At 39.8% G+C, this 14,379-nt stretch overlaps 1 protein-coding gene across 12 annotated transcripts in view; it reads right to left on the bottom strand.

Moving 5' to 3' along the window:
• Window positions 1-14,379, bottom strand: part of LRRFIP2 (LRR binding FLII interacting protein 2) — a 103,550-nt gene that overhangs the window by 9,615 nt on the left and 79,556 nt on the right. For 8 of the 12 annotated variants that reach the window (XM_054594879.1, XM_054594881.1, XM_054594882.1 and 5 more), the window contains 5 exons: window positions 11,392-11,484; window positions 8,963-9,055; window positions 3,180-3,281; window positions 2,754-2,886; window positions 918-967 (listed from right to left, as the gene is read on the bottom strand). In XM_054594879.1, coding sequence (XP_054450854.1) covers window positions 918-967; window positions 2,754-2,886; window positions 3,180-3,281; window positions 8,963-9,055; window positions 11,392-11,484 — 471 coding nt within the window. The remainder of the gene's footprint in view (window positions 1-917; window positions 968-2,753; window positions 2,887-3,179; window positions 3,282-8,962; window positions 9,056-11,391; window positions 11,485-14,379) is intronic. The other 4 variants (XM_054594883.1, XM_054594884.1, XM_054594889.1 and 1 more) reach the window with 1 other exon arrangement.

Here is a 14,379-nt window from a genome sequence, read left to right as displayed (position 1 = left end):
ATAGAAAAGCAGGCAAATGAAAAGGAAAACTACAATATTAACTATGGGGGAAATAAAGAGTTGTGAAAGAGGTGAAAGGCAGTCCCAGAATATGACATGGCTCCACTGTGGGAAGTGTTTACAGAGTCCAAATAACAGCGCAGATAGACTGGACCAATGCTGTTCCTTTATTAGGCGGATGTGGGGATGGGAAGTATACGGGCATGCATGGTAGGGGCAGGGGATGAGAGAAAAGCTAAATGTTCACCTTCCACAGATGGACGGCGATAGAAAATGCCAAAAACAGAACTGTATCTGCAACTCCATCAAAGGGAGTCAAGGGAAAGCCTGAGCACCAGGAACAAGCCTGTCACTCGCCTGATGGGGAAAGGGCGAGCTCTGCACGGGGACTAAAGCCACGCTTCCCAGGCACCTCTGCCTGTTCAACCCTCAGAGGGTCGCTGTCACTATCTGCCTCGAGGAACCGAGACTCTTCTCAGTAGCCCCTTCCCTCCCGCTCGCGTCCGCCTCAAACAGGGTCACACCCTCTCCTGCACTCTTCCCCAAAGGCTCCGTACAGCCCCTGCTCTGTCTTCCTCTCCCAACCTTTCATTTTCCAATGTTGCATACAAATAAACAAGAACAGTACACACCAAAAGAATGAGCTAAAAGCACCAAGTAGGAATGGTCATGGGTAAGGGTGGGGGAGGCAGGGAGGAACACTTCTTCATCACTAGTTCTGTAGAACCGTTTGACCTCTAACTGTGTGTCCTATCATTATTTTTTTTAAAGAATAGGAAACAACAAAGAGGTAAAATATGAATATTTTTATCCTTCAAATCTTACTTGAGTACTAATATTTCAAATAAGTCTCTAACATTTTACCATGTGATTCAGTTACAATTAATACAACTTTCCAATGAGAAGAAAGCCTTTACCTGTGATAGTAGCTCTTCCTTTTCTCCAGCAAGTTTTCGTAGCCTTACATCTAAAACAAAAAGGTTGTAAACTGAATTTGTAATGAAGAATAGAAACAATTTTCAAAAATTCTACAAATTTAAAAACAGCAAATATTATCTAATAAACAACTTACAGTTCTATGGAGGCTTTAATGGTGTTAAGGAAAAGTACTTCATTATTCAACACATTTCCACACAACTGATATTTATCAGGCACTAAATACAACATCTGCTCCCAAGAGCAGTGATTTTCCACTTAAAGACAAACTGAAGTACAAAGATCATTTCCCTATTTCAAAACTTTGCAAGCCCTCACCAGTAGACACACAACGCAAATGCTGGGGGCACTCCCACAGGCTGAAGTAAGACCTTAGCAGGAGAAAACAAACCACGGGACAGAAGACAGGGGTTAAGAGTGGGACTGAGAGGAGAAGCTGGAACAAAGAAAACAGAGGAACACAATGCTAGAAGCAGCAAAAACCCACAAAAGCTAGTGGGTGAGGGAATGCGGGCCACCAAGGGCTAATCAGACTCGGCTACAGCACCATGGGCTGCTCCTGGCCTAGAGCCGGGGTAGGGGGACTCCTTGTTCCCAAGCACACATATTAAAGTAGGCCCCTTGGGCTCAGGGATACCCATCAATGACTAAAAGCAGCAGCTGACAGCTAGTCAGCAACCCTTACACAGGGGTGTCCAGCCTGTGACCCATGGGCCACATGTGGCTCAGGATGGCTGTGAATGCAGCCCAATACAAAATCGTAAATTTACTTAAAACATTATGAGATTTTTTTTTTTTGGTTATTACATGTTGCACTGTATTTAATGTGTGGCCCAAGACAACTCTTCTTCTTCCAGTGTGGCCTAGGGACACCAAATGGTTGGACACCCCTGCCGCCTACAAATCAGGATCACAGCTAAATCTAAGTTCCTCTTAGCGCCTTCCCAACAAGCAGAGGAAACACTGGGAGATGCCAGAGCTGTAGACTCCGTCCATTCTCTGGAGCAGCTCTCACTCGCTAGGCTAGCACCTTCTGCTTCCCCAAAGTGCCCCACGACAACCCTCTCTAACTGTGAGCAGCAGAGACAGCGCTTACTAATTGCTGAAAAGCTTTCTGACTTCTCCCAACTCTTATATCCTACTTTTCTAGGAAACTTACATATCTCTGAAAACAAGATGAAAAAGATCAATTTTTTAAATAAATAAAAGTAAGCTGATGATACATTATCTCCTGTGTCATTTTCTTCCTTTAGAGCAGGATTCGTAGTGGAGGCAACTGATGGGCATCTGTGTTGTTTCCTGAGAGAGGCGTTACTAGATTCCCAAAGGGTTAAATTTAAGAGGCTTAGACTTAAAGGGGCTCAGAAGCCTGTTCTAGAAACAACATTCCTCTGATATCTACCTTCTTGGCCATCTGTTTCTTGCCCTAAGAAATGAGGTGGCAAAGACCTACAAGAACCTTGAGTAAGTAGCAAAATGTAAAACCAGATGCTCCAGGAAGAAAACATATTTGGAAAATGACCTACCAGCCCACTGGTTCCCTGGGAGGCAGGTCCATATTTAATTGAAAAAGCATCGTGCTATGTCTAAGTAAAAAGCAATGTCTGTACACCCATAGCGCTGCCATCCAAGGGACTTACAATGACCCAAGATCAAGGATGTCTGAAGACAATGTGCCTCGATTTACTCCTGCTAAGGATCTAGATAAGGCTCAGACAGTCCTTGTGTTGTCTTTGCTTTCCAAGGCAGTCTATGAAGAAGCTGGACATTTAACAGGGAAACATTAATTCAAGTCAACAGAGCACCCCGAGTCTTACCCAGAGGGCCTTCTCCCGCTGACTCCAAGACCTGCGCAGCTTCCTGAGACACCACAGTGATGGCTCCGACCATGGGCTCATGGTTGACGTCACCGTTGGGAGTGCTGTCGGGGATGATGACTAAGCCATGTTTCTGTGGGGAAGGAAAAGCCCACCATCACACGCACAGCCCACATGGAAGCAGCGTGTTCTGGGAGGTGACTCTGACAATAGGGCTGCCACAGGTGAAACCTGGTTAGAGCTAGTCACGTGGAATACAGCTCTGTAGGAGAAATGCCTTAAACCTACCAGATCCGGATAGAAGAACGAGCATTGTGGTTTGTGTGCATGCCAGGAGAGAGGACAGGATGGAAGGAAGGCGGAAGGAAGGCGGAAGGAAGCGCTGAGGGCCACGAACTCCAGGCTGACGCTGGCTGCCGTACGTACCTCTCCTGTCTTCACTGTCTCCTTCAGGTCAGCCAGCTCCTCTCTGAGCATGTCCCGCTCACTCCTGAGGCAGGCAATGTATTCTTTCTGTTTCTCTAGGGCCTGGTTTTAGATGCGGTAGCAAGGAAAAGAATGGCACAGGAAAAAGCAAGTGAAAGGGAGCAGAGAAGTACCTGATTCAAATAAAGATAAAGGCATAAAAGACAAGGCAGCATTAAAAGCTTGGAAACAAGCAGTTAGATAGGAGAGGAAATACCAAGTCACATGGGTGTACATCTCCAGGAGAGAGTTTTAATAACAACTGGTTAATCGTGCACAAACTCGGCAAAACATGCTCATTACATCAGGCAGGAAAACGATTCTTTCTTTCCCAGTCGATGAAAAAACAGGAAATGGAAAATGAAGGCAGCAGTAATGTTAAAATAAAGCTGACCTTACTGATCTCCTTAGTACATTTTCATTTGGGGAATCAATCAAACAAAACCCCCATTTCAACTATTTCAACTCAAATAGTTTATTCAAGAATATATTTGATTTTTTTTGAAAAAAAATAGGATGAAAAATGATCAGTATATACAAAGTATTTCAATTAAGTATCAGCTGCAGTGATTTTTCAGCAAGTAGTGTGGCAAAATATTCCTCAAATACCACTTAATTAAAAATAGCTTCTCTCCAAAGGGATTGTCAAGAACCTATTTTGTTGATTAAATACAATTAAGAATAATTGGTTTTCTGACATACCTCCAAAATGTGAAAAACAAAAATACACTGACAAAGTAAATACAGCCCACCTACAGAGAGGGTAGCAAATACAGGTTTTAGAATCTGGCTTTTGAGTGCTAGCACATACTAACATTTATGCCTCAACTTCCTCATCTGAAAAAGGGGAAGAGGTAGTAGCAGCACCCACCCCGCAGTCACCGGCTTCAAGGGGCCCTCCGTGTAAAGCCCTGCCGCGGAGGACCACAGGGAAGGCTCGGGGGAGGCCGGCTGGGGTTTCCGCTTGCATTTCCCAGGTCACTGCCTAGCTCTCACAGCTGTCCGAGCTGAGGACAACGGTGCAGAGGCAGGAGCAACTCTGGTCATCAGTAGCGAATCAAATCCACTCTATGTAATCAAATAATCCGGACTTCAAAACACACGCAAGTTAGGCAGTCTATTCGGGAACCTGACAGCTGGGCCATTTGAAAAAGCCTTGCTCTACCCCTTTGTTCATACACTTCATGTTTCTGCCAGCATTCCCATTAATCCAAGAAGTTAAACCACAGCAGGTCACATTCCTCTCAGTTTACTGGGTTTAGAAGTGGGCCACCTGCTTAGTGACCGGTTGCTGAGTAACTGGACAGTTTTAAAATCATTATAATCCTATTCTGCAGCCAAACTGGGAATGAGTCAGGGATGGGAGCAACTACCATCTGTGTAGCTCTGTCTGTATGACAGGCACTGTTATATATTAAGCTTTTATATCTCATATATGTGTACGTGTATATAATATAAATGTAAAACTTCTCCCTTACATACCTTATGTTTTGTATTATCCCCATTTCATGGATCAGAAAATTGGGGCTCAGAGAAGTTACATTTCTTTGCCCAAAGTCACAGTAAGTGGTAAAGCTAGAAAATGAATCCAGTTATTTTTTGGTTCCAAAGCCCTTGGATACTTTTTCCACATCATAGCACCATAAAGGCCACAATTACGTCCCCTTACTGTCCCCCTAGATGCTGCTGGACAAATAGTCCATGGGGCCAAGTCCTACTCCTCACGACCCCCCTGTAACACCAATAGCCAACTTCAACAATTCATACCACATGACGCGGCTCGAGTCTGTCTGTAAATTCCTAACATGAGCTGCCAATGCCATAGGGCATTCCTTGAACACTTCAAGCTAATATTAACACTCCATTACATTAAGAACAAATGCAACACTAACACAGCAAAGCACGAAAGCAATACTTCCCCATCTGCTGCCAGTCACTTTACTGTCTGCCAGGTGAGGTATTTTTGGTTACTGGCATCTGCGTGCATAGTTACGTCATGCATCACCACATGTAACTGCATCGGCGCTCACTGTCACAACATGCTCTACAGACACACCCCCACTGAACAGGAGAGATCTCCTAGGAACAGACCAATTTGAAGCTAGGAATTCTAGCAAATGCTCAAATATGCCATTTGCTCCTCTTCTGCATCTTCTAGCAGTGGATTTTATCTTTACTTTTGGACTTTTTAATTTCATCTTCCCATAATTATGGATGGGAAAATAAAATACATCCTGTAAGTTCTTCCATTTCACCACAAAGTTTGAAGAGGACTGAAATACCTTATAATTGGACCAAATGTATTCACGCTGGATCTGAAACGCTCTGTACTACCTGACCATGTAACCACTAACCTTGTGTATGCATTCAGTAAGAGCTCCTACAGTGATTTTTTTTTTAGAGTAAAAAGTACATCCTTGCGGTGATCTAAATAATTCTTTATCCCTGACCTAACCTCAAATTCTAGTGTCAAGAAGCCTGGAAGATATGTATAAAAGGCTGAACTTTTGGGCAACAGGTTAACTCTCCATATAATTGCACAGAGACACAAATATCTTTAGTTAGAATGGAAGTGAGTCTTACTTTGGCCTATCTGGATATATTAGTCCTTTGTATGTAGTATCTATTCTACACATGGCCACATGCTGCTTGGACCAGCCTTAGGGATGAGCCCCCAGGATCAATGAAGGAAGAATTAAAGAAAACTGAACTTCAATATGAGAATAATGGTGATGCTCCTTCATGAAGTTACTAAATTTAAATCTTGAAAATGAAGCCAGAGACGAGTGATGCATTAGGTAATCACTGACCATGCTGATACCGTGCCTTATTAGTCAAGGGAGGACCGCATCACACGCATTAGGATGGCTACTACTGAAAAAATAGAAAACAAATGATGGTACGGTTATAGAGAAACTAGAACATTTGTGCAGAGCTGATGGCTACGTAAAATGGTGCAGCTGCTATGGAACATAATATGAAGGTTCCTCACAAAAGTAAACAGAGAATTGCCATATTATGCAGTAATTCCACTCATGGATATACACCCCGAAGAAATGAAATAAGGGTCACAAAGAGATATTTACAAAGTCATGTTCACAGCAGCATTATTTGAGATAGTCAAAGGGTGAAAGCAAACCAAGTGCCTATCAACAGATGAACTGGATAAACAAATGGTGGTACATACATACAAAGGGATATTATTCAGTCTTAAAAGGACATTCTGATACATGCTACAACATGGATGAACCTAAGGACATTATGCTAAGTGAAATAAGCCCATCAGACAAATACTAATGACTCCACTTACGTAAGATACCTAGAGTCAAATCCATAGAAAATAGGATGGTAGTTGCCAGAGGCTGCGGGGGGTTAGGGGAGGACTGGGGGAGGGTACAGTGTCAGTTCTGCAAGATGAAAAAGAGTTCTGTGGATGGATGGTAGTAACTGTTGCATGACATGTGAATGCACTTGATACTACCAACTAACTCTACACTTAAAAATGGTGTATTTTATGTTATTTATACTTTACCACAGTTTAAAATATTTTTAATGTCAAAGGAGGGGCAAACTATTGATACATGCAATAACTTGGATGAATCTCAAGGCAATTACACTGAATGAGAGAAGATAATTCCAAAATTATATACTGTACAATTCCATTTATATAACATTTTTTAAATGGCAAAATTACAGAAATAGAGAATTAATGGTTGCCAGGGTTTGGGACAGGGTAGGGGAGATAGTAGATATGGCTGTAAAGGGCAACAGGAGAGATCCTTCTAATAATGATGAAAATATTCTGTATCTTGACTATATCAAGGTCAGTATCTTGGTTGTGATATTGTACTATACTTATGCAAGATGCTACATTTGGGGAAAACTACATAAAGGACATACAGGACCTTTTTGTATGTTTTTTATAATTGTGAATCTACAATTATCTCAAAAATGTTTTAAAAGTTAAAAACATTTAATTAAATGTTAATTTAAATGGCTGGTGTGGTTCAGTGGATTGAGCACCTGCCTGCGAACCAAAGGGCCGCCAGTTCGAGTCCCAGTGCAGGGCACACGCCTGGGTTGCAGGCCAGGTCCCTGAAAGGGGGCGCGCAAGATGCAACCACACACGGATGTTTCTCTCCCTTTCTTTCTCCCTCCCTTCCCCTCTATAAAAATAAATAAATAAAATTGTTTTTAAAAAAAGCACTTAAAAAGTTTTAAAAAGTTAAATTTTTAAAAAAGCCAAAGGCATACATTTTTATATACCACATTAGAAAGGGGATACCTACTTATTCATTCAATAATGCCAAGAAAATTAAAAAGTCTAATTTATATCTTAACCATCAGCTCAGCTTTTTAGTAACAAAAAATTGTTTTATTTTGAAGAGCTATTTTATTGGACTGAGAGGTTTGGAATTTTTCTATGGCTGGTCCAAAATAATCAGTTTAAAATAATGAGATAATTATACAAAATAGAGACCATGGACCTCAGGAATGTGCTAAAGAAAATTCGGTCCTAAAAGAAACCCATTCTAGATAGTGACCAGATTTTAACTAAACTTTCAAATTACCTACTTTGTGCCAAACATTTTTTCACATCTCACTTTAAATTTCCTATAAGTGAAAATTTAAATAAAATCAGTAGCTTACAATTTTAAAACTCTTAACAAAGTTGTTAATCTATACTCCAGATGGCTCTTCCAGTTTTGGGTAAAATTTTAGAAACTTGGTATATAAGTATTAGAAACTCTAAAAAGTAGCTTTACTTCTTTAAAGCTTTCGGTCTACCACATTCTTCGGAGGTCGCTGTGTTTCCCAGGTGCTTAACGACAGGACGTGGCCACGGACGGTGTGAAGAGAACAGCGGGAGGGTGCGAGCCGGAGGGTGGGAGGGCTAGGTCTAACCCAAGTGCTCCTGGGGTGGGGGCCTTCGCTTCCATTCCCCCGTCACCGAATCTCACAGAAAACAAGACTCCCCACTGTGCCCCTAGGAAACAGGGCTCCTTCCGTTTTCCCCATCACAGCCCTTTCCTGACAAGATAAGCCTCTGGCGGTGGCTCTGTGGTACCCCAAGTGCAGAAGAGGCAGCTCGTGCCACCAGATGGGGTTGCCAGTCAAGGGGCACATGCGGTAAACTGGTGGCAATTTTTTTAGCCTCCTATGTACTTAGAATCTACCTGAAGGGCTTAGCAAAAAACCGCTGAAGTCTTTTTCCTTATCTGGGCCCCTGCTCTGGGGAGTTATGAGGTTATAATTAGAAGATGACGTCACAACTTGGCAGCTCTGGAAAATCTGACATTCCTATCCACTTCCGTAATTAAACTGATTTTAATCTCTTCCTATTCTACTTACCAAGGATTTATGGAATACTAATAACCTTTCCCCACCCCTACTCCTTATCCTTTTGCTTCTTATCTAAATTCTTGCAATGTAAAGATAAAAAGTTACCCACATATGCCTGTGGCTGCTTCTGGATAAGAATCCTGGGGAAATAAAAGAACTTCCTTAGAAAGTTCCTACTTGTAGGTTTTACAAGCCCAGAGGCAGCTGGGCAAAGGAGTTCTTTCCACAGGCGGTATCAGGTTTTCCCAAAGAAGTTCCTGTCTTCTGCTTATTCATATTTCACACTGTATAAATGCTTAAAAATAGTCAAAAAGACAGATTTTTAGGAATCTTTAAGTTAAATTATATTGGTCTATTCCTCATCAGTGAGCTTCAAACCAAAGCCCAATTTCACCTCATACCCTAATGTTTTTATCTTTCCAAAGAAGTGTCTCCTGGAGCTCAAACACCTCTTTTGTCATGGTGTCTATTTTCTGCTGCATACGTTGATTCTCCTGCAGAGGAAGAGGGGAAGAGAATAAAAGAGCAGAAAGAAAAAAGGGAGAAGGTGAAAGGAGGGAAACAGAACAAAAATAAAGCTGATTAACCAAAACGGGGGAGGTGGGGGAGGGGACGGCGAGCCAGCGAGCATCTGCGATGAACAGGAAAAGCAGGAGGTGCTTGCTAAAGGGAAAGATGACATCCAGTGTCTCGGCGACAGGACTCTCATCGGCTCGCCGCTTTGCAAGTAAGTAAGGGGACTGGGAATAAGCGTTCCAGCCACAGCTATGTGGCCGCAGGCCAGCTAGGGTTTCTGTGCACACTTAGCCCCACATGTGTACTCTTCCTGGGATGGATGCCTCTTTTCCAAACATGGAAAAACTGACATTTCTAAAGAGGGAAATTCAGATCTCTTATGACTCTTATCTCAGAGAACAAGCAGTAGTTTTAAACTTTATTATCTTAAGCAGAACTAGAAAAAATAGAAGAGGGGCATATCTCAGCTTTGTCATTGTGAATTTCTGTTTCCAGAGTCTATGATAGAAAGAACACCATGAATTATAAATGAATACTCAATATCGATGTTTAGAAAAACTAGAATTCAGTATGTGCCATTCTTACACAGCTCTTCTGGTTAAATGATGATATTCAATGACCCTGTTATGTTTAACAGGTTTTCTTTAATGCATTACTAGTAAATTATCATCTCCTAGTTCCCCAAATCACACATTTCTTAGCTACTCTACACCATGAGATTTTGCAGACCAAAAAGCATTAGTTTGTCACATTAAAGGTTTTTCAGTTATACATAAGCATGGATATTAACATTTAAGAGATGTTAATTCTAAATATAAGAAACACCTAAAATTAATTAAATGTTTTTAAAGTTTGTATACCCAGCACTCTCGGCTTCTAAAGAAATCACAATGACATTATAGAAATCACACATTATGATTCCTCTTGAATGTCATCATCAAACTAAAAACTAGAATACTTAACCAACTCTAACTTAAGCTACTGAATTTAAGAAGCAGATTCCAAAGCAGTTTTATTATTCTTTTTGAAATCATAAAAGGGGAAAAGTATATATCTTAATTAGAAAAAGAAGTAACAAATGGCTGGTACAGTGACACACAAACAAAAGGACAAAAGGAGGAGGAATTTACACTAGTTTTACATACCAGCAGCAAACAGAATTTGGGTAATATGCTTCTTGCCATATATGGAAAAACTAAGACAATTAACCTCTCGTGTATGTTGATATTTATAAAAGGTTATCTGTGTCTACATTTAGAATTCACAAACTCTACCTACTTCCAGTAGGCTAGTTTCAATTCTTCTCAAGAATGAAGAAAAGTAACACAAATCCAAACAGTAAAAAAAGTCATTTCTTTTCCTCGACTCAATGTTTTCGTAAGTCACTTACAGGGAGAGAGGTGAAGTGAGGCATGTGCCTCCATGGGGGAAAGAAGAAGGGAGGCGGGAGGTGGGTGTGGGTCGAGGTGGAGGTGTCCGGGTGGCCAGGGACACGGCTGAAGTGTGACAAGTGAGGTGTCTCCCGGAGAACATTAAGAGATGGCCTTCCTGATGCCACGCACACATCACTAACACTAAGGTAACATCAGACTCCCTTGACGAACACACCGAGACTAGTGGGCAGGATCCCTTACCAACGAACTTAACTCCATACTTAAAAAAACAACAACCTCGAGACGAAAGACCGCATTTAAAGAGAAACAGAAACGGCATGTGAGGTAGTAGGCACAAAAGGATGAAAAATGCTTTCAAGGACTTCTTGGTGGACCACCCTGCTTCCCATTCCTAAAATGTGGCCAGCGCCAAGGTCCGCAGAGCCCCTCTGCCAGCCGAAGCGTGACCTCGGCACTGGTTGGCCTTTGCCTTTTCGTGTATGAGGTGCCTCAGGAATTTCTTACTTTCATTTAGCCACCTCAGAAATGTATCTCCCTCAGTGAGGACCGGGCTTCTTATTCCCGAAGAATCATGTTCCAAGAGAGGCATTCACCACGTTCCAAAGAATAATGGTACTCTGTAATTTTTCCTTTTGCTCATTTCTTAAGATACCTTCAGGAAAGAATGTGCTTAGGAATAAAGACAATTACAAAAAGCTTCTATGATTGAAAAGGGGAATGTTTATAAGGTTCATAGTAGTAATCATTTAGGCCTGCCTTTAAGTCTCATGTTTACAGAATTTCGGGGTGCAGCCAAATATGAAGAGACAAGTAGTCAATTCTTTGTGGCATTTTAACTCCCCTTCCTCCCAACACATACCCCTTCGTCCCATTCAGTGCATTTTCTCAAGATTAATTACACCCACAGTTCATGTACATACCTCAATAAGCTCATCTCTTTGTCGGAGGCCTTCTTTAAGTTCATTCATTTTATGCTGCAGCACACTACACATATGTTTCTGCCTTTCTAACTCCTGTTAATGAACAAACGATAAGGTTTAGAGATTGGCAAACAACAAATTGGAACATCTACAATATAGTAACACAGAGGTTAAGTATGATCTCCAGAAACACACCTGAACTGCCGATGCATAGTAATTCAGAAAAATTCTCTGGTTCTTGGAAAGGTACAGAAAATTTTAACTTTTCATCTTATAGGATTATATATCTTGAAAACCCATACTAATCAATGGCAAAATTACTAGGAACAATGAGACGACTTAGTAAAGTGACAGGTTAAAAAAATTAACATACAAGATTGAATATCTTCATAAACAAAATCAAGAGAGAAGATACAATAAACAGAATATCAGATAATAAATTTTTTAAATACATACATGTATTTTTAATATATGTTAGGTTTAATAATGTAAACTTAAAAGAATATCCAAAATCTATATGAGGAAAATTATAAAAAATATTCTTGTAAGACAGAGAAGTAGGACCAATGGAAAGGCACACCATCTTCTTGGATAAAAAGATTCAATATCATAAAAATGTCAGTTCTCTACCAAATTAATCCATACATTTAAAGAAGTCCAGATAAAATATTGCCAGATGTTTTTCTCATTAAAGCATGACAAGTTGACTATCAAGTATATTTAGGGGGGAAAAAAAACATTAAAACTGGACAGAAACCATAACGAAAAAGAAAAAAGGGTGGCCTTATTAGATTATTAAAACATATTATAACATTGTTGTAATGGCTCATGAATATACACCAATGGAGCAGAATAGAACAACCAAAACAGACCCAATTACAAATATAGCAAATAGACCCAATAGACAAATATATTAAACAACCACAAAACAAAAAGAGCATCTCAAATCAATAAGAAAAAATAGACTTTTAAATTAGTGATGTTGAAATAACTGGCTATCCAAACGGAAAAAGAAAACTGGGACCAAGCCTTGCACCATACACCAGGCCAAATGCCAACTAGGTCCGAAGTGTTCAGAGAGAAGGGGGCAGGGGAATGGGACAGGGTGCAATTCTAATACTAGAGAAAAGGTGAGTAAAGTCTTATAACCAAGGAATGGGGAAAACATTACTAATAGTGCCTCAAAAATCTACAAGCAAGAAGGGGAAAAAGATAATAAATTAGACTAAGTTAAAATAAAAACGTTTGAATAGTAAAAGTCATTATAAACAAAGTACAATGACAAACTGCAAAAAAAATTTTCACAATTTATATGAGAGACAAAAAGTTACACTTCATTATCATTATAGTCTCTAAAACTAGGAAAATAGACTAAAGAGGTGGAGAGTTCACAGGAAAAAAAAACTGCTTTCAAAGTGAAAAGATGATCATACTAAGAGAAATATAAATTTAAATTATGTTTCTCACTAAAACACTAATAAGAGTCCAAAAACTTGACAACGTATTCAGGAAAGCCCTATGGGGCAGGAAACAGGTTCTCTCACACATTTTGCTGGGAATGCAAAATGGTATAACCACTGCAAAGGGACTTCGACCGCATCCAGCAGAATTACCATGCCTTCTGACCCAGCAAACCCACTTTGAAGAGTCCCATGGACACACAGGCAAAAATAAAAAAGACCTACACAGTACATCATTTCTGCAGGACTAGTTTCAACAGCAAAAGACTGCAAACAACTCAAATGTCCATTAGTAGGGAACTGGTGGAATAAACCACAGTACATCCACACAATGAAATAACTATACAGCAATTTTTTAAAATGAGGGTGATTTCTACATAGTACAATCATACAGTGATTTAATCAAGGTGCAGAACAGTATCTATGGTATACTACCATTTTCTAAGAAAGGAGAAACAAATATAAATATATTTATATATGTTTTTTGAATGGCAAGATATAGCTATCTTCTTAGATTAAAAAAATGGAAGAATAAACCAGTTTAAAAAGTCCCTTAAGGAAGGAGAAAATAGGGATGAAAACACCAAGATAGAAGGTTGATGTCTTTGAATATATTTTGTGCTGATCTGACTTCAGATACATGTAAACATTTTATGGAACTATAAGACAACAGTAAATTCAAAAACCAATGCCTCATGGAAGCAACCCAAGTATCTATTGGTACATGAATGGATAAACTAAATGTGGCACTTATATACATACAGTGGAATATTATTCAGGAAGGAAATTCTGTCACGTTATAATACAAATGAACCCTGAGGGCATTATGATAGTGAAATAAGTCAGTCACAAAATGACAAATATTATATGAGTTCTCTTATATGAGGTATCTAGAGTAATCAAACTCATAGAGACAGAGAGTAGAATGGTGGTCGCCTGAACTGGCAGGAGCAGGGTGGGGGGAATGGGGAGTTGTTTAGTAAGTACAGGGTTTCCGTGTTACAAGAGATGAAAAAATTATGGAGATCTGTTGCACAACAAAGTGAATACACTTAGCGTTACAGAATAGTATACTATAAAATAGTTAAGATACATTTTGTTATTTTTCAACACAATTAAAAATAATTTAAAAGTAAAAAAGCAATTTCTAAATATTGAAATAAAGTGCAGTGACTCTAACTGTATTTCCAGTTAGCAGCATAAGCATAGGGAGAAAAACTATTTCAAGTAACTTTTAAAAACAATGTTTGGACTGACTATACACAGCCTAGCAATGAAATAACAACCAAACAGAACAAAACAGAAAACATTTAACTATTTTAAGTAATTATACTGTTGGTGGTAACATTGGTATTGCTATTCTGGGTACTGTGGGTTAAAGCAATGAGAATAGAATATAACATAATTACTATCATCCCCAGTGACTCTGAGAACCAAGAATGGCAGTGTGGGAAAAAAGAGATATACATATATGAGGAAAGGTTAAGTAAAAGCCCTAGAGTTCTGAACATGAACTAGATCAACATAA

This window comes from Pteronotus mesoamericanus, unplaced genomic scaffold, assembly GCF_021234165.1.
Source record: "Pteronotus mesoamericanus isolate MK-2021 breed Mesoamerican mustached bat unplaced genomic scaffold, CSHL_Meso_final scaffold_54, whole genome shotgun sequence".
In the NCBI taxonomy this organism is placed as follows: Eukaryota; Metazoa; Chordata; class Mammalia; order Chiroptera; family Mormoopidae; genus Pteronotus; species Pteronotus mesoamericanus.
The sequence above is the reverse complement of the archived record's forward strand: the minus strand, read 5'-3'. Positions and strand labels throughout refer to the sequence as shown.